General features: G+C 39.1%; 1 protein-coding gene across 1 annotated transcript; it reads left to right on the top strand.

Moving 5' to 3' along the window:
* Positions 1–327: 327 nt before the first annotated feature.
* On the top strand, positions 328–4164 carry slc25a47a (solute carrier family 25 member 47a). The gene is made up of 6 exons (XM_056764232.1): positions 328–507; positions 856–899; positions 1033–1104; positions 2107–2283; positions 2386–2650; positions 2840–4164. Exons 1-6 carry the CDS (start codon positions 471–473, stop codon positions 3133–3135), a joined length of 891 nt encoding a protein of 296 aa, XP_056620210.1. The 5' UTR covers positions 328–470; the 3' UTR covers positions 3136–4164.
* Positions 4165–23089: the final 18925 nt, after the last annotated feature.

Here is a 23089-nt window from a genome sequence, read left to right as displayed (position 1 = left end):
TCGAACGCCCGCGCCGGTACATCAATTTTAACTTGCTTGACATGCTTATCAGATCACCTGAATTGAATATGCGCAAAACAACACCGTGAAATACAGATCACAAAAAACGTAAATTAAAAATAAAAGACTGATTACATGGTGATAAAAAGTGAGTTTACTGCTGCTTTAAATATAAATGTAGAAGTGCAGCTGTCAGTGAACGCACGTGAGAATGAGGGACTGCTTACAAAACGACATACACGTGCTCTGGTGCAGTCACGCACACTCGAGCGTGTCAAGGTTGCAGCGACTTCTGTGCAGACTGTTTGGCGTATGTCAGTAAAGTATCGCGAGTCCTGTTTGCAAAGCTTAGCTTTTGAATCGCTCTCGCGATACTTTGATGTCATACGCCGGTCGATATGCACAGCGCTTCTCTGGATGTATGAAATCAAACGCGACGAATGACTTCGATTACCTAAGCAGGAAGGAGAATGCATTTTGCAGACTTCCTCGCGGGATCTATTGGAGGTATCTAGCAACAATTAATCCCTATTTATTTACACACTATTATATAAAGACAAAATTAAATCGCTTAATTAATGTGACTTAATATGGCATTGAAGGTGATAGCGATGTGGGGGTTTTGTAACAGTGTACCGTGTTAACTCATTGAAATATTTCATAACCCGTTACTCATATAAGATAATACAATGTGTGTAGAATTAGAGCGATCTTTTACATAAGTAGCTTTACATTAAACATTATATTTATTTTAATGTGTTTATAGTTGTTGTTAGTGTTATTATCAGACAAAAGTATTTCTTAAGACAATGAATGGAGTTGTATGTATGTTATTCTACTGTTGTTGTGTTCCAGGAGCCTGTGGGGTGGCTGTGGGTTATCCTCTTGATACTGTCAAAGTAAATCTATCATTCATGTACACCGGCTCATCATTTCAACTTTCAGATTTAGACTGTCATAATGTAGTTCTTACTCGCTGCAAATGATAAAACAGAATATAACTTTGAGAATGTTGTTATGTCGCTCACACAGGTCCGAATCCAAACTCAGAAACACTTCACAGGAATCTGGCAGTGTTTCACAACCACTATTAAAAATGAAGGGGTAAGAACTTTATGGTAATTGTGTCATTTGCAAAGGTAGCATCTCTTTTGGGAATCTGCATGGTTGGTGTGCAGTGTTTGGTGTAACTAGGTACCAAGTAATTACTTACTGTAATTTAATTACTTTTCGCTTGTGAAAGTAAAGTAAGGGATTACTCTTGTTTTTTCTACAATTTTGTTATTGTTACTTCTAATGTCATTCAACTAAATACTGTGTAATAATATGTGTGTGCAATAGTGAAATTGACATCAAAATTAAAAGTCGAACTTTAAAATCTGTGCTTTAATGTTTAATTCTTACATTTGTATACTTTGGTCAGTTAATAATACTACTTTATGTAGTTTTATATCATTTATTTGAATGAATTACAAATAGCTGTTTCATGTCTATCCTTGAATCCCTTCCGATAAGAATATAGTAAGTAATACGTAATGATTAATTAAATACTTTTTGGAGAGAGTCATCTAATGACACTATTGAATATGTAATTAGTAACTGGTAATGAATGACTTTTCAGAGTCACTTATCCAAAACACTGTTGGTAGGGATGTAATAATATCAAAATCTCACTGCATGATAATACCTCAGTTTACGGTGTAAAGTACAATACTTATTGTGATATTTAAAAGGGCAAATGATGACCTGGAGACGTGCCATAAGCGTCCTGTTTTCTTTATCCTCTAATCATAACTGTTGCTCTGAGGTGTGAGTTATAGGACCTTGAAAACACTTTTAAACAAGAAGGTCACTGCACTGGACCTGGCCAAAGGAAACATCTATTATTTTTCCAACATTCTCTATGTTAGCCCGGAATACCATCGTTTCATACAGTCATGTGACCACCATAATACTGAGACAATTGACACGATATCAATAATATTCTTACAATCCTTATTGTTGGTGATCTGCGTTAAAGTTTAGTTTCACACGTTTCACAGACTCAATATGTTCATGTCTTCCTCGTGTTTGTTTTCTTGAATTCATGTTGTCGCTGTGCTTCAGGTTCACGGCTTTTTTAAAGGAATGGCTTTACCTGTCACCACCATATCCATGACGTCGTCTCTGGTGTTCGGCACCTATCGCAACTGTCTGCAGTGTTTCAGTCACATTCACGCCTCTGACGGCCGCAACACCAAACTAGAGATGTTCCTGTCAGGTTTTGCTGGTGGCGTGACGCAGGTCCGAGATTCTCTTCACACATCTATCCTCACAGTCTTTGTGAAAGACTGATTTGAAATGGTTATCAACTTCACAAGATGACACGTAAAGGTTTTCTTTCAGATTTCTGTAATGTCTCCTGGTGACATCGTGAAAGTTCGTCTTCAGTGTCAAACCGAGGGACAGAGGAACGGACTCAACTGTCCCAAACCCAAATATCGTGGACCCGTTCACTGTCTGCTGACGGTCATCAGAGAAGAGGGAGTTGTGGGACTTTATAAAGGAGCTTTTCCTCTGGCCTGCAGGGACGGACCGTCCTTCGCCACATACTTTCTGACGTATGACACGTTGTGTTCTAAACTCGGCAAACCGGGACAGAAGCAGCCAGGTGGGTCAAAAAGATGAACTTTGTGTTCTTCACATAGTAACTTTGAGAAACGTACAGAACATCACATGATCTTTGAATGCAGCGCTGCTGATGTTTTCTGTGGCTCGACAGCTTTGAGTCGTATGATAAAAGTCTGTAGAAGTGAGAAGATTTCATACTCCCTGGATTTCTTTCTGATTACACGGACAGATTGGACGGTGGTGATGTTTTCTGGCGGTGTTGCGGGAATGGCTGGCTGGTCTGTCGGGACGCCCATGGATGTGATCAAAGCTCGTCTTCAGATGGACGGAGTCGGAGAGCAGAAGAGATACAGAGGATTTCTTCACTGTGTTTCTGAGACCGTACGCCACGAAGGTCCATCGATATTCTTCAGAAGTCTGGGAATAAACTGCTTACGAGCGTTTCCGGTGAACATGGTGGTTTTTGCCGTGTATGAGGTGTTGGCTGAGATCCTCAGATCGGCGTCTGTCGGGCCGCTCTTTTGACGGACATCAATCGTGCTTTAAGGATTGTTGTATATTCTCGTGGGGAGTTTATGAGGCGTCTGCTTCTGGCGAGATCACGTCCGGGTCACATTATGTGATGTTGAAATATACAGGAAATGAAGGCGTTTGGTAATGTTGATCAGATAACACTCGCCTCAGGTTACACTTATAAGTTCGGTTTTTATTTTTTGTGCATTTACGGTTAGCATCGCATTAAACAATGACATAGAGATTTAACACGTTAAAGTAAGAGAAACTAGATGTAAATAAGTAATGACCCATTGAGATGACTACATTTGATGGCTGCTTACTCAGACAAAGAAATAGCATTTATATATATTGATATTTGTAAAATACTGTAACAACAGTAAGAGCGAACACGATTTTCCCAGGTTCATTGTTTGTCATCGTCTTTTATTTCAAACTCTTCGTTTTTTTGTTTCTTTATTTATACTGTCGTTGAACCATTGTGCTTTACAAATATAAATAGCAGAAACAAAAAAGAAAGGCAAACAACAGGAAATAAAACGTTTACAAATGCGCACACTCCGGATGACTCACATGCTATAGGCTTTTTCTAAAAGGTGAGTTGTGAGTTTTATTTTAAACAGAGATTCTTATTGCCATCATGAATGAAAATCAAACTCACACACACGAGAAATCGATCAATATTACTGAAGATGTGAAATATAACATTTTTCCAGTAATACATGGTTGATATTAGAGACTGTGAGTTTATGACGTTTCTTCATCTGCGGTTCTATGGCGGCATCTATGGACAACCGCCGGTAACACGTCACCATTCATCCTCAAGAGAAACCCTGACAGAACACATCATATTCTACTGGATTCAATGGTTATAATGGGAGTTGTATTTGGTTTTAATGGAGACTATAATGATGTCTGTGGTTGTCTTCCGGTGATGTGTTGAGTTTGTGGGATGTTATCTGAATGATGTAAAACAGATGTCTCTCTAAAAACTCTTCCTAAAATAAACCCTGATGGTTCCTCCTCGTATTTGTCATTATATTTTCAGCAGATATCTCCGTCCTGTTATGTGAAAAACTCACAAATGTGTAAGAACCTTGATGTCTTGAACAAAGACACTTTCAATACTGTGTGCCAAATACACACAAGTGTGCATGAGCGGAAACTTATTCTTGGTATTAGTTTGCTGTGAGTCTGTACAGTAGGAGCTCAATGTTTCTTTTGTTCTGTATTTCAGTATTAAACCTTATGCAACAGTTACACTGGGCACTTACACAAGCGTCTAGAGAAGCCGGTTAGCTCACAGCTTACATGAAACCAAAAAGAACGATTTATTCCTGACAAACATTTCCTCGGGTACTTTTGAATCCTATACAACAATCTGGAGCAACGTTCGTATGATTCCTTCATTCTGCACCGACCCGCCTTCCAAAGTTCTGCAAAAATATATCTTTTTGAAAGGATTAAAATGATTAGATGTTCTCCAGGGAGATAAAAACAGACTTCATTCTTCAGACGACAACACAAGACAGAAGTTCTCTTAAACTCTGTGAATTCGTTTAGGCTTTCTTTAGAGATTCGCTTTGTAGAAATCTGACAAATGTGTCCGTCACAGTTTGAGAAGAGATGTCAACGACGTGTCAAACTGAACTCAGATTTGTCTCGTCTGCGATCAAAAATGGATGTTATTGACGATCTCAGCTGTCTTTTGATATAAATCATGACGTTCTTTCAGTTTACTCTTTATTCTCAGACTTCAAATGACACTTAAGAACGCTTGACTCATACTGACTCATACTGACAGTCTAAGAGTAAAGAATAATAAAATGAAGTCTTAATTTGTATGTTTTCTTTGAGAATATTTTTTCACAGCTCTAGAAGCAACATGTTCCAGTTTATAACAAATAAAATAAACAGATATATGAGAGATGGAAGAGTTTTGAGAATAAACCATGTGCACACTGATCATAGAAATTCAAATCTGCTTCTATACCCCAATAGAAAGTTAAGAATTTGTCCAAAGAGCGATGATGATATAAATCAAAAACTATGGGGCGGTTTCCGGCCAGGGATTATTTTAAACCAGGACCGGGCCTTAGTTTATTCCGAGGAAGTAGTTTTAAAACATGCCTTTAAAAAACATGACTTTATCCGACAACACTAAAGCACTGATGCATTTGAAGATGTTTTCAGTTTGGACGGCTCTCAGTCTTACTTTAGTCTTATCCCTATAAGTGTGATGTTAGGTTCACTTTCCTCGTGTGCTTGCAGTTTAAAAACAGCTTAAGAAAACGAACTAGAAACACGTCTATCATGTGTGATCAAGTGTAAATCTTCTGCCGGAGTTTAAATTCACAACATCACTCGTCATTATCATTCATGCTTTCATTTGAAGACAGAGGACTTCTCTGAGCTCTTGAGTTTCAGATCTTGGCTGTTCTACAATAATCCACTTCCTTTCCAAAAGATCTGAGAGGAACACACAAGACTTTCTGTAAACTGTAGAACAAGTGATAACATCAGAAAAGTGTGTGGTAACAGCTGCCGTGAAGAACCTGTCATCGATTGTGTCCTCACCGGACCTTTAAAATCAACACCACACTCTAACACGCACAACTTACTTCCTTAAAGTCACAGTTACGTCTAAATCTCAATCCTGTCATCATTGATTCTTAGAAATGTGTTCGTAAATCTGTGTAAGTCTTTCATTGGTGACACAAGAGAAGATATTTTGAGAAATGTGTCAGTGGTTTGTGTTCAGATAATGGAAGTCAATGGAGTTCAGTGTTGTTTGATCATCGACATTCTTCAAAATATCTTCTGTTGTGTTCTGAAGAAGAAAAAGACACTCACGTTGGTTTGAATAAATGATGAGAGATTTTTTATGTTTGTGTAAACTGTCTTTAAGGCACACGTGTGGACGTCTCTGTATGTTTGCATCATCACTGATAGGATGGCTCTTTCTCTGAAGCTCTTGTGTGTCATCATTCAGCTGTTGCCATGGTGATGAAGCAGCCCATTACTCAGGTTATACAATTTCAAGCGAGCGGCTGTGCAAAAACCATCCCAGTATGAGCTGGGTGATTATGATTTTTCAGGTTGATTTTAGTGTCTGGTGTTTATTGGTTGAAAGGAGCAGTTCATGCCGAAATAAAAGAGAAGAGAACGATTCTGTCAGTGTCATGCGTGTATGTGTGTGTGTGTGGATGTATGTGTCGTATGTTAATGTGAGTAATGAATGACAGAGGTTTGTGCTGAAGGTCGTTCACCTGCTTTAAGGGTCATGGTTAAGTTTGTACATTCATCTGAATTCCCTCCACTCTTCTATACGAGCAGGGACACGTCAGGACAATGCTCGGATATATGAACCTGAACATCATACGTGACTGCAGAGGCGGTTCATGAACTTATTCTGTTATTCTTTAATCAAACCACACGTTTCAAAACCTGGATTTCTTGTGATACGAGTCTTAAAGGCTTTATATCCTGACACAAGTGTATCATCGATATAATGTTTCTTATCATTGGATATCAATAATTATTATTATCATTAGAAAACTAGAGTCACATGTTAACTGTATTAAAGTGATGTGTGATCCAGTGCTGCGCACGGGTTGTTATGCAACAGAACTAGATTGTGCACACTGTAAACCCAAATGTTCAAAATAATCAAACAGATTAAGTAATGTGATCTTAATTTTTATGAAAAAGTTATACTTTCTTAAATATTTTAAGTTCCTGAAACACTTTTGTACTTTTGCGTGAAATATAATGACTATTTTTGATCAACTTGAAGTTTTGACGATAAGTTCTGTCTACTTAGTTTCATAAAAACGAAAAATTAAAATTTAAGTCGCACTAAATAAGATTTGGTAAGAGCTTTAACTTAACAGTAATCAAAATTTGAAGGTTCTGTTTACTTAAACCAAGAACCCCTAAAACTCAAGATATTTGAGTATTGCCAACTTTACGGGTTTACAGAAGAGTTTGAAGAGTTTGGTTCCAAAATGACATAACTCCATTGGGCAAAAAATCATGTTTTTATTGTGTTAGTTGGCCGTGTTTATTTAGTTATTGTGGCTAAAATCTAAACACACCAACTGCAGTTTGATTGAAATTAATTGGAATGCATAATAAAAAAACATGATTTTTTACATGAACTCTACAAATATAGTTTTACTGCATTTAGTTTTTAAATCATTATTATGATGTTTAGTGACCTGTTCAATGTCTTATTGACTTTTTCCATTGCATCAATTTGGGTGGTTCCAGGATAACATATTTTTGTATTTCATTCTCATTGCAAAGTTTTACAAAATTGTAATAACGGAGTTATCTCGTTTAGGAAGCAAATTGTATCGTTGATTGTTTTATGACCAGCCCTAACTGAGAAACAGGCCCTGATGTTATCTGTAAAAATGTTCTCATATCAAAAGGGATTCGGTCACTCATTTACGTTCTACATCAATGAAACATGAAAGAAAATGTGTGTTTCTTCTTTATGATCTCTTCAGTAGAATACGAATAGCCATGGTTTAAGAAATTGGCTTAAATTTTAAGATTTTTTACATGTTTTGTGGGTGAATATTTGTGACCCCATGCGTGAAATTCAAGCTAAATCGCAAAATCTAATAATGACATCAGGAACATGAAAAGGAAAACACAAACAAACAAGTACGTAGAGGTAAAGTGTGAATATAAATGATTGAGTATATGATCCATTTTGGTAGACGGTTCATTTAAGATATGTGTTGGGTAAATTACTCTGGAAAAGTAATCCATTTATAGTTACTAGTTACATATTCAATATAGTATCATTAGATTACTGAACAAATGACTCTCTCCAAATAAAAGTATTTAATGACTTATTACTTATGACTTTCTATATCTTACACCCAACACTGGATCTGAGAAATGACGCCACACTTTGATATTTTTCCTCAAATAAAAATGACAAGCTCACATTTAAATCTCCATAATTCATCCCAACATGTAAAGAAAAGAAATGTATACTTGGCTTCTATTTGATTTGAAAATGTACTGCCAGAGGTCAAAAAAACTTTGTACAGTTTGTCAGAATGATGACCTGCGTCGACCCACAAAGAAAACACGTTGGACGGTGGTCAGGGCAATATTTTGACATCTGCATTGACCCTCAGTAAACATTAAACAGATTATTGATGTACAGCGATCTATGGACCCGTGTGTTCCTCACATATTCATCTATATGTGCTTCTCTATAGGGGATTCTGTCAGGACTGCAGATTTCACACCATGTCCTGTGTTCACCTCATGACTTTATCTGCCAACCCAGAGTTCACCTGAGGCTCTTCTGAACTCAAATCACTGATCACTTCACATCATCAAACATACAGAACACGACAACAGTGATGATCTGAGGGGTTTGACATGATGTGTGTTTGTGTAGCTTCTGAAGGGTGTTAGTATTTATACAAAATAATTGATCAGTTTAAACTGATCGCACAGTCCAGGATGTTTTTCTGTGATTTTCAATAACTTGTTAAGGGCAGAACTACATTTAAATCTAACCGTATGTAAACGTTAGAGCACAACTGTGTCTTTAAATGTAAATGTGACATGAAACATTGACAGCAGGATCAGATATGTGTGTAGTTCCACATACACAAAGATAACTGGTGTGTAACTGTAGAGGGTTTGTGAGGTCACCGTTGCTCAATGATGTGACGTGTGTGTGTGTGTATGTGTCCTGAGGGTCTCTGGTGGGCTTGTGTGTCGTTTCAGAGGTTGTTTGTTAACATGACTCACATTACTTGTGCTCCTGTTGACAAAGAGCTGTTTGTGTCTTGTTGGAACATCCGATCAAAGCGCGACTACTGAAGGATGAGTCCTCAGATATGACGCTGGGATTCTAGGAACAGCAGATACAGTCAATGTAGTTTGTCTCCATCACACTCACACACACGCGCACACACACACACATACACGCACAAACACACTCTCGCACACACGCACACACACACACACATACAAAAAACACACACATACACTCACGAACACACACACACAAACAGTCTGTTTGAATACTGGATTCTGATTGGTTGGAAGGTGTATAGTTTAAAACTCTCATTTTCTGCAGTTTGATCTAAAATGACTGGCTAACCTTCAATAACAGCTTTAACTTGTCAACTGACCATGGTATAAGAAGGATAATCCACAGCTAGCCGTGAGTTAAACGTCAGGTGGTTCTTGGCCTCACATGGTGCATTAAAACCCTTTAACTCACGGCTAGCTGTGGATTATCTTGTACAGAAAATAGTGTTGCCTGTGAAACGTTGGAATCTGTTCTACTGAATCATATCAGACAGTGACAACAAAAATGAATCTGTGAAATATACCAAACACATACTGTAGTAATAAATATGTATAATATATCCTCTTGTTTTCATCATCTCACTGTGAATCCTCACACACGTGTGTTTGATAAAGAAATGCTTTCATCAGCTCGTGGACGGAGAAATGAATGCAGTGTTGTGTTGCTGGATTTGACCTCCTTACAAACACTGCAGTCGTGACTCAAATCATCAAACTCTCCGTTCATCACGTGAGCAGAAACGCCGACTCGCCGCTGTCCTCATTTGCCTTCCCGGCCTAATAATAGAACTCTTCACTTCACCGATAACAGACCATTTCTGCCAAAACTCACGAGAGTCTCTGGCGTCAAGACCGACTTTATAAAGATGAGCGAAGACAAACACATTCACATCACAAATAACACACAGCATGCTCTGAGAATGTTGTGCTAATATTCCCATTCTGAACGATTAGCAATGACATCAAAATGATTGTTTTTTAGTGCAAGAGCAGTTTTTGACAGGTTTAGTTTAAGGATTATGAGTGTAATGTGAGGGTGATGATGTGATGTTGTGAGAATGATTTGTCAGACTCTTGTCTCAGTCGAGACAGATAATAATAATAATAATACATTTATTTTATTTAGAACCATTAAACGTCTCTTTATCAAAGTTCTGCACAAAAATCAAAACAGTACATCATCACACATTAATAAAACAGCACAATAAAACACTAAATAAAACAAAAGAAAATGTTTCAAGAAGAGATTTCCTAGTGAGTTTGCATTCACGATGTTTGATATTCGATACGGAACGTTTCTTTTTAATTGACTTTTATTCTGTAATATCTGTGTTGACGTATCACAAGTATCTCATCATTACAGCCCAAACTAATAGTCTGAAGAAAGTGTTTTTGTTTAAAACGTTGTGATGAATGAAGCGTGAACATGAACATGATCCAGTCGTGCATCGCAGTGAAACATCTGAATTTAATCCAGTGAATAACAGAAAGTGTTTGCAGATGAGTCTTTAAACCGCACATGGTGCGAACGTGTACATTCTGGATATGATCTATATTTCATGGCCATCTGGACTTGCTTTGACGTCAGATATCACCTCAAATTACATCAGGTTATTAAACTTGAATGTGAATGTATAAATGAGCTTTTTGTAAGCGAGAACAATCAGATGCTGCGTGCGTCCAACGTAAATAAATGAAACCCAATCTGATCTCCATCTAATAATTCTGAAGTCGTTTGTCCCGGGTTAAGTGTAAATATGACACATGAACAGATAAACATGCACATGTCTGATGTTTAGGAAGTCTATGATGTTTTTCACGGATGATATTCATCACATCAAAATGAAAAGCAAGAACTTTGAGAGAATGGCAGGTTTGTCTCGTTAGAATGCTCGATTCTGTTTGGCCAGTCTCAAAATTTGCTGGTTCGTTCTTCCCAGATAACAACTGCTCAATACTAATAACACACGGTAACCCGGATGCAGTTTTGACACATTTGTTTGAGGGCAAAAAAACGAGGGCAAATTTCGGCCTTAAACTTCTTTTCTTCGCGGAAGGTCTGCATTCGGTAAAAATAATTTAACCAAATATTTCACATTCACGTCTATATTTTCTCGTGTGGCAAGTATGCGTGTAACAAGCGGGATAATGTACAAGCAAACGGTCAGTTCGGGTCCTCGATTCTGATTGGCTGAGCGGAGTTCTAAGACGTTATAATATACCCGGATATATAACGGCTACCGCACCACAAAGCCTTAATATCATTTTATTTACTTTATTTTATGAAACTTTGCTAAGGATATGGAATAACCGGTTTATGAAAGCAATAAGCTCCACGAAGCAGTGGGTTACAGTGCATTTTATGACAGCTATGGGGGTTTTAGGAACTCCGCTTCATGTCGTGCGACAACGCCCTCAGCTGCCCTCAGCTTCGTGTCGGGTCCTGATCATACGGTCGGGGATTATTTCTGCCATAACAACCGGCTGCCTGTACATTATCCCTTATATAATATAGCTAAATATATCCATAAACGTAGAACAGCGCTAGATATGAAGTAAATAAGCACACGCTTGTCTGTACAGTATTTTCTGGAGGGATCTCCGGCTTAAGAACCCAGAAACTGTCATTTCTCAGAAGAGGAGCTGTGGTTCTGTTGAGCCTCATCCGGTCAGAATCTGCTCCTGTCTTTCGTTTTAAAATCCAGATTCATGTTTTCAGGCCATTATTTCATCATCGCCAAATGTGATTTCTTGTGAATGACCGCAAGAGATCCGCTCTACTGTTCTCTGATATCTCTCGTAAGAATCACCCGTGACCTCTGACACCTGAGGTCCATTATGACATCACCGTCCTCAAATCTTCCGTGTGATGAGGCGAAGGTGAGCTCGGATCTCAAAGCTTTGATTTCATTCCCCTGAAAGAACAACGCTTTCCATCACTTCACTTAATCAAATGAATTTCAAGTATATTTCTTTTCATAAGAGGCGTCAGGCGTTAAGCCAACTTACATTTCTGAAGCAATAAGAACATAAGAGATTTATGTTACGTTATGTAAAATGCTTAGGTAGCTGAATCAAGAGAGTAACATCACAGTAATGTACTGGACACTAAATCTATTGAGCGCTCGAAAGGGTCTGTTAAATATACACAATATACGCATGTTTAAAAATAAACACCGGACGTGTTTGATAGTTGCAGATGTCCAGCATCACATTAAACAATCGAGTCTTCTACAAACACATGTGGAAACAATCAAATCTCTGGGCAAAGTTCACATGTTCACCGCTACACGCCTTACGTAACCTGTAAGCTGATCTGTCGAGCGTCTGGAGCCGTGCTGGAGGAGATCCACCTGCCCTCAAACCATCATCACATCCACTTCATCATCATGACACATCCAGCACTTCACACAATCCATCAACACAACATTTACTCGAAATAAACAAGTCAACTTAGATCTGTGTTCTTGTGACCCTTACAAAAGACAGACTTCACCTTTACTTTATTAAGTACATTTGAAAACTCCCAAAACTATCATTCGAAGAATATTTGAAGAGTTTGCTTCAAAAATGAGATAACTCTGTTTTTTAAAATGTTGTTTTTTTGTGGTGCATTCCAATTAATATCAATCAACCAGTTGGTTTATTTTGATTCAAGTCATAATAACTGAAAAAATACAGCTAACTTACACAATAAAAACATGATAATGTCGTAAAAAGAAGATTTTTTAGTCCTCTCATTAAAACTCTTCATTTTAAAGCTACAATTTGAAAAAGCCGCCGCTAGAGGGCCGCTAGAGGGCACATGATCAAACAATAGCACAGCGTGGGATGATGGGATCTGTTGTCCACCGCTGATGCCCATCAATCAGACTGGAACGAGAAATCATGTTAACGGATGAGATAAAGCAATAGTTGCAAAAAGTTGTGTTTGATGACACAATCGTAGTCCAATGGTTAGAGAGTCGGACTCATGACCAGAAGGTTGCCGGTTCGATCCTCAGGGCCGGCAGGTAATGATTGCGGTGCCCTTGAGCAAGGCACCAAACCCCTACATGCTCCCCGGGCGCTGCAGTGATAGCTGCCCACTGCTCCGGGTGTACGTGTGTTCACCACTTGCTGTGTGTGTGCTCACTAATAACTGGATGGGTTAAATGCAGAGGTCACATTTCGGGTATGGGTCACCTTACCTGACGAATTGGTCAATTTCACTTTCACTAATTATTTTCTTTCATTGTAACGTATAAGACCCGAGTAACGTACAGTTTAAAAATACATTTTTAGTCATAGTTACAGTATTTGTCCAATTTGATGGTGTGATAACACTGCGCAGTGTTCAAGTCAATCATAGTAAAAGTTATTTTGAACATACCCACACTGTTGTCAAACGTTTTCTACGTCAGTAAAGGTGATAACAAAGGGTCACGCGGTGATGACGCCATTGATGGGCGACTATTTAGAATGGCGATTTTCTCACGATTCATAAGTAGTTGGAAACATATGAGATATTGGAAATACTCAGCTGAACAAAATATATAACACTGACCTAGTGGTTTTTGAATATATACGGCAAAACTGTTACAAACTGTACCGTTAAGTAGACTTTGTGTATTAAGTGTGCAAACATCATTGTTCAAGTACCATACTTGTAAGTGTTTACTTTATAAAAGTGTACTTTTAAGTGTTCTTCAAGTGTAACAGTAGTGCACAACAATGTTCAACACAATTTCATATTGTGCATTTTTGTACGATTTGCTTTCACACCAGTGATGTTGGTTTGAGGATTGGGGCTTCAGTATTGTTTTGTACAAATCACAATCCATTCCTAAAAGAAAGTCCCCTCGTAGTCACAAGTTCCTGTGAGATCAGGTTGCAATGTCAATACTGCAACTACTACAAGTGCACTTATAGATATATTCGTTCAATACTTGAAGCACATTTTAAGTTTATAGAAGTACACTTAGAATACTTCATTATAGTTTTATAGAGTGGACCTAATAAATCTAGAGCAGGGCCGGATCAGGACAATAAATTGCCCCTGGGATTCTTGACCAAGAGCGGCCCTCTAAAAAAAAGACAGTGAATCTTCCAGATCCTCTTGATTAGGAAATCCGTGCTTGACTGTATGAGACAAATGTGCTTAAGTGTGATTTGCAGTATATTTCTGAGAAGTACATAACAATCAGACTGGAATAGCAGACTTCTGTAGGTCACGGTTTTAAGATGTTCTTAGTGATAACACACACAGAGCAGAAGCGTCAAGATCCCTAAAGAATCTTTAGGAAACTTCTACTATGATGAAATGAAGTCACTCGAGGTGAATTATGAAGTACGATAAAGGTGCTTGGTAAAAAAGTGTCTTGTAGTTTTTCATGGTCTCCTCGTGTTACCTCCCACCCTGCTTAAAAATGTGAGGAGTATTATTTTACACTCGATGCAGTAATTATGGCTCCATGTTATTTATTACTATCGTTATTCCAGCTCATATTTACTGCCGGAACAAGACGCGAACCATAGCGTTGCACTTTGACATTTTAAGATCCAAGTGGTTTCTTTCTCATCTGAGCTTTCAGACCAGCGCTACAGCCTCCATGAAGAAGTGTTCTCATGCTTGCAGTCTCAACATGTTCACCATCTCCAGTTCAGCCGCACACTGAAAAAAGAGAAAAAACGCAACGGAAATTTAAGAGCCTTTGGAGTCTCGGCGTTGAACCTAAAGAAATGTTTCTATTCCCGCGGCAATCGTAAATCCCTTCTCAGAATGTGGGAGGAACGACGTAAAAAAACACACATAGATGGTGAAAACGCTCGATGCTTTCACATGCCACCCACAACTCCATCTATCAACTTCTGTCTCTACGAAAGAGCTTAAAAAAACATGAAGGTAAAAAAGTTGATTGGACTTTTAACAAGGTTTCATCAGAAGCGTCTGGTGAGGTCCTGAATGACGTCAGCTCAATAAATAAGAAAGCAAAGCAGCAGATTTCTGGAGAACAACATCACACAACACAACACAAAGCAGCGAGACCGAACACATGGTTGTGTTTAAAAGCGCAGACGCGTGTCAGCGTGGACATCAATCTGATTTAAGTGTGCGGTTCAGGGTTCAGTTCTAATTTAGCTCTAAACAAATTCCACGGAAAAAGCCGGAGTGACCAGACATGGCACTGATTTGACCTGTGGTGTAACGCCGGCTGAAAACCTGCGATCTAAAGTACAGAAACACACAAAAGAGTGAAACACACGTGCTGCCAAAACATGCGCTGGATTCCTAGAAAGAGCGAGTAAAGTCGTAAAGCGCCGAGCAGCTCTGGGAAACCAGTCAAATAGAAAGCAGAACGCTTCAGAATCCTGCTGGGATGTTGGGTTTTGGCCACGCCAGCCTCTGCTCGTATGAAGGCACAACCGCCAACATTTCACTCCAACACTCACGGGCTCCAAAAACAACCGATGTTATTCACAACAAACTACAGCAGGTCCTGGATTATCTCACACCAACTCCAGAGCGTAAACGTGAGCGAGGACACTTCTTCTGAAGTCTAGTGTTCGGTGACGTTCATGACAGATTTACCAACAGCACATACACATGAAACCTACAATATTTCTAGGAACAAGGTTCACTTGAAGGCTGTTATGTAAGTGATAATGTACAGGCAGCCGGTTGTTATGTCAGAAATAATCACTGACAGACGTGAAGCAATTTGGTGATAACAGTCGGTTGCTTGTACATTATCCCACTTATTACATGACTACTTTCCACAAAAAACTGGACATGAAATGTGAATTTGAAATATTTGATTAGCTCATTTTTTCCGATTGCAGACCTTCCACAAGGAAAAGCTGTTTAGTTTCGGTTTAAGGTAAGAAACGACATTCGAATGTCACGAACAGGCAATTTGATTGAATAGTTTGTAAATATAATATTATATATGTTATTTAAAGACATATTTAAAATGAATTTTTATGTAATATTATTTGCCAAAAATCAATATGATTTGCAGCATCCGGGTTACAGGGTGTTAATAGTTTTGAGCGGTTGGTATTTGGTTGTTATTTGAAAATAACAACCCTTGGAATGTCGCGACAATCTGAATCAAGCATTCAAATGAGCCGTGTAATAATCAGATTTATACGAGGTGTCCTGTCCACTGTCATACACGTGATACAACTAGAGTAACACAAAACTATAAAACACAAGTGCCTAACCATATCTCAAGGTTATTTTACTCAAATCAAAACTTTGAAAACGTTTCTGTTCGTTAATTTAAATGACGACCCTCAAATTATTATATATATAATAAATAAAAACTAAAAGAAAAATGAATCAATCTTATTAAGTAACATTAAAAAAATAAACATGACAAAAGCATATGCCAAAAATGCTAAAACTTTAAGTAAAATTAACATTAAAAACAAAAAGTATAAAAATATAAGCTAATTAAAAATATTTATTAAACTAAGTCAAACTAAAATCAAAACTATAATAACATAAAACATTGTGTGTCGTGACAGTGCTTGATTTCAGGGGATGTTGTCAGGTTGGTTGTTGGGATGTTCTGGGTGCTTATTCTGGGACACGTCACATGATTCTACAGACAAACTCCATAGCTGAGGTGTGTAACACTGAATATTATTGTATCACATGTAGAAAAATCCCAGTACTAACGCTCGTGTTGGCCGTTTCAATAAGACATTCTGAAAGTAAAGAAGCCGGCATTCATCTCAGATCTGTGCATTTCACAGCGTGTTTATCTGCAAAAAACATCCTGCCAGCCTTCTTAAAGAACCATTTCCCACACAAGCTGGAGCGAGCGTCAGCCCTAAAGCCTTTCAGACGCTCAATGATCCAGCAAAGACTGCAGTGGAATCTGCTCTCGCTCTTTTAAAGCAGTTCCACCCCTCAAAGCTCTTAACAGATGATTGTGTGACCTGATGTGAACCGCCAGAGATCCACAGCCCGCCTCCTCCCGCAGCGCCGGGTGAATTTAGGTCGCTGCGTGTCAAAATAAACCCTGCCGCTCGCTTCCTACCGTGGTCTCTTTGATATTACGTAATAAAGCCTGACGGAGGACAGCAGCGGTGCGGGAGAAACCCTGTTGATTTCACACTCCTGAATAAACAGAAGAAGAAAGAGAACACAAAAGCTCAGACGAGAGGGAAACGCTGGCAGCGCTCTGTCCTCCACTGATCTGTAGACTGGCCGCAGGACATTTCAGTACGGACCAATCACACGCCTGAAAGATCACTACCTTCTGCGTACCTGAAGTTCAAAGCATCTCATATACTGAATGTTCACACGTTTGTCTTAAGGGCACTATATTATTCTTTATGTACATGGTTATAAAATGTACGGTACACAACTGTGTTATAAAGTACTCATATCTGTGCATTATTTACGATTTTTTCCTCATCCTTTTAGTCTCATATTTATTTTGTATTCTTTTCTGTTTCCTGTGTTACACCGTGTCTACAGAGGACGAGACCAGGGCGACACAACACGACACACGACTTGTTCTAATGGGATTGTCGCGCCGCATCGAGTGTGGACGAAATGTCAAATTATAATGGGTTCTAATGCTTTCTATTGTCTGTTGTCGACACGTCGTTCTGAATAGAATGTGTGTTTACGACAATAGAGCTCCTGTAACCAGAACAAATTCATTGTGTGAAGTTTGAAGCTTGTTCGGATTCTGATTGATGTTTAACTCTGTATACGTGCAATCATCAACAAGTGAAAAGTCACACTTACCACAAAAAAAAAGGAGATTTCAAATTTCATTTCATTAATGCTGCCTTCATGTGCTCGTGGAAGGATCAAAAACACCAGTTTCTGAGGAAAATAGTCTGAAAAAGTTTGATCCAAGACGGCGGTGCGGTCGGACCATCGACTACTTCGGGTCCACAAGAGAGTGCTTTTATGTTGGTTATGCTGGGTTCACACCAAACGCAAACTATCACGTTCCTTGCTCTTAATAACTTGCAGGAAAAGTTCGTTCTGACAAATATTTTCAGCCTTTGTGGAAATAGGTGCCTTTGCATTGACTTTGTATGATATTGACTTGCGCAAAATGCTTAATTTGTGTTTGTTGTGAACCCAGTGTTAGTCTCGTCTCCTCGTTTTTACACAGTCAGTACACATCAGCTCTCCCAGTCGACTATTGAGAAGCTATGAGGCCTCTGTCTGCTGGTGAATCCACACCCTGAGACCGCGGCCTTGCCTACTGATGCTACCCGCACAAAGTGGCAACCAAAGTGGTGTGAGAGTGGACAGAAACGAGGCAAACGTGGAAGAATACGAGCTAGGCTAAGTGCTAACCCGACAAGACCAGCTCGACCAACATTCATGCCCTCAAATGTTCGCTCTCTGGAAAATAAGTCTGTCTACAGAGCATGAGATATTGAAACTTGGCTAAATGACAAAATCCCGGACTCCGCCATTCAGCTGCAGGGGCTAACCTGCTACCAAGTGGACAGAGATTCATCACTGTCTGGTAAGACACGCGGAGGTGGCTTGTGTGTGTCAAGACCAGAGATGAAGCACTCCGATCAGGAAATAAGAATCAAATCAGCCAGAGCCAATCTGTCCTGTGGCATAAGGAATGTTTTTTTGCCCAAAAAAGGATTTGGTCATATGCTCAAAAAAATCACTTCACAGACAGCAGAGACACGAAGACCCTATGGCAAGCCATTCAGACCATCACTGACTCCAAACCTCTACCACAGGCCTGTGATAACGACACAAATCTTCCTGATGCACTTAATCGGTTCTATTCACGGTTTGAAATGCAAAATGACATACCTACACAAAAATTGTCCAAACCTCCCACCGACAAGACACTCGTGTTGGTCCCAGTGACGTATGGAAGACCATATCTAGGATTAACCCACGCAAAGGTACGGGTCCTGACAATATACCTGGTCGTGTACTGAGGGACTGTGCTGAACAGCCCACAGATGTCCTAACAGATACTTTGGACACCTCAGTCGTCCCCACGTGTCTCAAATCCACAATAATCATACCGGTACCAAAGAAATCACCTGTGTTTGAATGATTACTGTGCTGACCCCATAGCTCTGAGCCCCAATCATGATGAAGTGCTTCAAGAGGCTACATGCCTCTCCAACACATGCTCCAGTTTGCATAAGGCCCAAACCGTTCTACGGATGATGCCATTTCCTCCAGTTACCACCTGGCTCTTACCCACCTAGAAAATAAAGACTGATATGTCAACATAATCATTTCACAAGAGGACACTAATAAACTTAACCCGCTTGGCCTTAACAATTCCCTTTGTAATTGAATCTTTCTAACTGGAAGACCCCAGTCAGTCTGTGATGGCCACAACACCTCAAGCACTGCCACACTGAGTACTGGTGCCCCACAAGGCCGTGTGCTCAGCCCGCTGCTCTTCACGCTGTTGAGCCGTGATTAGACTTCCAAGTTCAGCTCCAACCACATCACCAAGTTGGCTGATGACACAAGGGTGGTAGATCTCATCAGAAACAATGATGAAACACCCTAAAGAGAGGAAGTGGCACAGCCACTAGACATTTTTCACACGGTGCTATGTGTACATAATATTACAAAAGACTCAACCACCTGTACTCCGTTTACATGCTTGTACTTCAAATCATCTTGCACTGTTCCCCAGCTATCTGCCTGACTTACAATCTTCTCCTTGCACATGAACAGTATGTATTTATAGCATCTGCATATAGACTGTGGTATATTAAGTCACTCTCTAAGTAAATTAGTAGGTGAGTTTGTGTAAAGGTTTATTCTTGTATTACTCCACTGTTGTATTTATGTATTTATGTATCACTGTGGTCCTGTGAGGCACGACATTCTGTTCCACTGTATGTCCCCACAAGTCCTCGACTTGACTTGACATGAACGTCCTCTGATGTAGCGTTTCCCACTGGGAACTTTGGGAATTCATTTTAGTACCCGAGTTTCCGAGATGGGCAGGCCTTACACAATCAATTTCTGATGTGACAGATATGATTTCATCTTCACTGCCTTGTCTTGTCATTAAATGAGTACGTGTTTATATGAATAACCATCGGAAGCATACTGTGTGTTTTATACACTGCGAGTAGCATAAGTTTTACCTTACTTAAATCAAGTTCTTTTTATAGTACACTTATAATGTTTCATGGTGCTTAATTGGTCCCTTTAAGTATACTTGGTAGTAAACATGGAGTACTGCAACTATACTACATGTGAATTTATAGTTCCATGCTTTAAAAACATTTTAAGTTCACTGTGAGGTGTACCCTCAGTAAACTACTAGACTTGTCCTTGTACACGTTCTTAACATAAAAGTAACATTGAAACATCAAACTATGTGAAAAACAATTGAATAGACAACTGAATCAAGAGAGTTCAAACAACTACAAGTGTACTTTCAATACTTTAAAATATATTTCTGAGAAGCACATAAAAGTATGCCTTCTTATTTTGAGCACTAGCAAAAGAAGAAAAGACAGCAGACGTGTTGTGTTCCTCCTGGACGTTCACATGAATATATAATGGATTTACTGGATTATCTCAATCAGATTACAGAGAACTGAGGGGTCAAACGCCGGAAACTGTGTCATGTGTACCAACCACTGATCCAGTTAACACCGTCTTAAACCCAGTCACATTATTTCATCTTGATTTACCTAAAAAGAACATGTTTTGAAGAGAAATGCTCTGGGATGTTAAAGGGATGGACATTCTTTCTTCTTCAGAACACAACACAAGATATTTTGAAGAACGTTGATCATCAACCAACGCTAAACCCCATTGACTTCCACTGTATGAACACAAAACCACAGAGACCTTTCTCAAAATATCTTCTTTCGTGTTTAAAACATACGAGAGGAAATAATGATGACGTGTTCTTTGGTTGGTTGAGAACAGCCTCAGTTTCATCCAAAGACTTCATTCGACAACAGAAACATTTTGTTGGTCGTAAATAGTGTCAATGTTTCATATACATCTGTGGCACAGCTATACAGATCAACAGAACACACTGACAGCAGTGTTAAAGCGTAACGATGGGAAGAGATGCTATCTGTTTCTCTTGAAATGAACTGAGCTGTCCTCAATCCACCCTTTCATCATCTGGACTTTACACAAACAAACAATCTCGCTTCCTCTCTTCCCTGCCAGTCAGCTGATGTCATGACCTCTCTGTCACGGTGATCACCAAGCTGATGTAACCCGTGTGATGTGACGCAAGCATCTGGAGGGAAAAACAATTCATCACCTCTACTCGATGTTCCACTCCAAACATTTGGAAACATGTTTACACTCATCTACTATTAAAGTCACCAAACAACAACTCAACGTCATAAGATTATGTCAACACATACAGTTTCCATTAAAAGAACTGAACTCTGATAGTCCATCCACCAATCCCACATGAGGTCTCTTTAACATCTCAGTTCTTTCTCCTGGTCAACCGTGAGACGGAAAGAGTCAGAAAATGAGAAGAGAAGTCAACAATGTGACAAACCGAGTCTGTCAATCAAAAGTCAATATTAGTGAAGATCTCAATGTGAGCTCATACACTTCTCATTAGCTCTTCAATCCACATTCATTGACTCTTCATGTGTTTACACAATGACACACTCATCACGGTGTGTTTTTATTTCTCTTTGGATCAAAGTCACTGCATGTGTCCTGAAAACATTCTGAAATCCATTCGAGTGTGTCAACACACACGTTTAAACAAACTGAGCAACAACGTTTTGTTATCAGATGTCATAAGATGTGTTATCAGACACATCACACACTTGTGCAAACAAACACAAAGTATCGTAAATACTTAAAAAATAGCTTAAAAACAGCATGTCCCTCCAAAAAACGCAATGGGTTTGTTTTACGTGACGGTGCGCAGCATCACCTACGCTCTTATCCGGCATCATTTCAGAAGGAAATGCTTTTACGCGGCTGGAAACGCCAGGAGCTTGACTGAAAATGCCCGTTCTAGGCTGAGCGTTCTGCCCCAAATTGAGCATTTTTCGACTCTTCTCCCCCCAGATCGAACGTGGTATAAACTGACGCGCAATTAATAATTTCCATTGGAAACAATTGAAGCAACACGCCGTACGCCAACAGAAACGCCTTGGTGGACACAACCCCTAAAGCTTATCTCACCAAACACGAACAATCGCGATCCACGCTCTTTATTACATTTAGATTACATTTAGTCATGTAGCAGACGCTTTTATCCAAAGCGACTTACAAGTGGGGTAGATAATGGAAGCAATTAGGACAGCATAAGGACAACAAAAGCATAAGTGCAATCAAAAAGAAGACTAGTCTCATATAACCTAACACAGTATACGGAACCATTCATTCATACATTTTTTTTTTTTTTTATAGAGTAGAGAAGAAAAGAGTTAGAACAGATCAGTCAGATGTTGATGGAAGAGATGTGTTTTCAGGCGTTTCTTAAAGATGGCTACAGAATCTGCAGATCTTGTAGCAGTGGGCAGATCATTCCACATAGGTGGAACAGATCCGGAGAAGGTGCGCGAGAGAGATTTTTTACCTTTATGGGATTATTATTCACAGGAAAAGTTCATTATTTTGTGACGAGATCTGACAGATATTTTCAATCTTCTCGGAAGATGAGATTGACGGGCATTCATGTCTATACACGTCTTGCATTGACTTTGTACATAATTTACTCGCGTTTGGTGTGAACCCAGTGTTAGATTTGCCATTAAAAATGTATATTCTGTTTTTATAGCCGGACACAATTTTTGTTAAATATGTTTAGAGAAATAACTCAAATGAAACAACTGAGAAACACATTAAGTTAAACCTACAAATTATATAAAATATATATAAATTTTTATACTTAAATAGCATTTACAAAAGTAGCAAAAATGTAGCAAAATATAATTCCTGTATCATATTGCTTCTTTCTTTACGGAATCGTTTCGTGTCTCTTCTGCAATCGAAGCTTTTAGTTTTGTTTTGTAAAGCTGCATCGCATCAACTCCAATCTGTGAAAAGTGCTAGAGAAATGCACTTGAATCGTGCTTCCTCGCTAATAAACCAGCAGGAACTTTGCCTTCGATCTTTCCCAGAAATGCAGTTAAACTGAGCTCT

The sequence above is a fragment of the Triplophysa dalaica genome, chromosome 13 (genome assembly GCF_015846415.1).
Source record: "Triplophysa dalaica isolate WHDGS20190420 chromosome 13, ASM1584641v1, whole genome shotgun sequence".
NCBI classification, from domain to species: domain Eukaryota; kingdom Metazoa; phylum Chordata; class Actinopteri; order Cypriniformes; family Nemacheilidae; genus Triplophysa; species Triplophysa dalaica.
This window is presented reverse-complemented; position numbering and strand designations above follow the sequence as displayed.

Excerpts from the sequence above, each read along its gene's own strand:
- slc25a47a (XM_056764232.1), top strand. The coding sequence starts at position 471 with ATGCATTTTGCAGACTTCCTCGCGGGATCTATTGGAG. Across the intron at positions 2,284-2,385 it reads TTGCTGGTGGCGTGACGCAG|ATTTCTGTAATGTCTCCTGG; the intron begins GTCCGAGATTCT and ends GTTTTCTTTCAG. Across the intron at positions 2,651-2,839 it reads ACCGGGACAGAAGCAGCCAG|ATTGGACGGTGGTGATGTTT; the intron begins GTGGGTCAAAAA and ends TTACACGGACAG.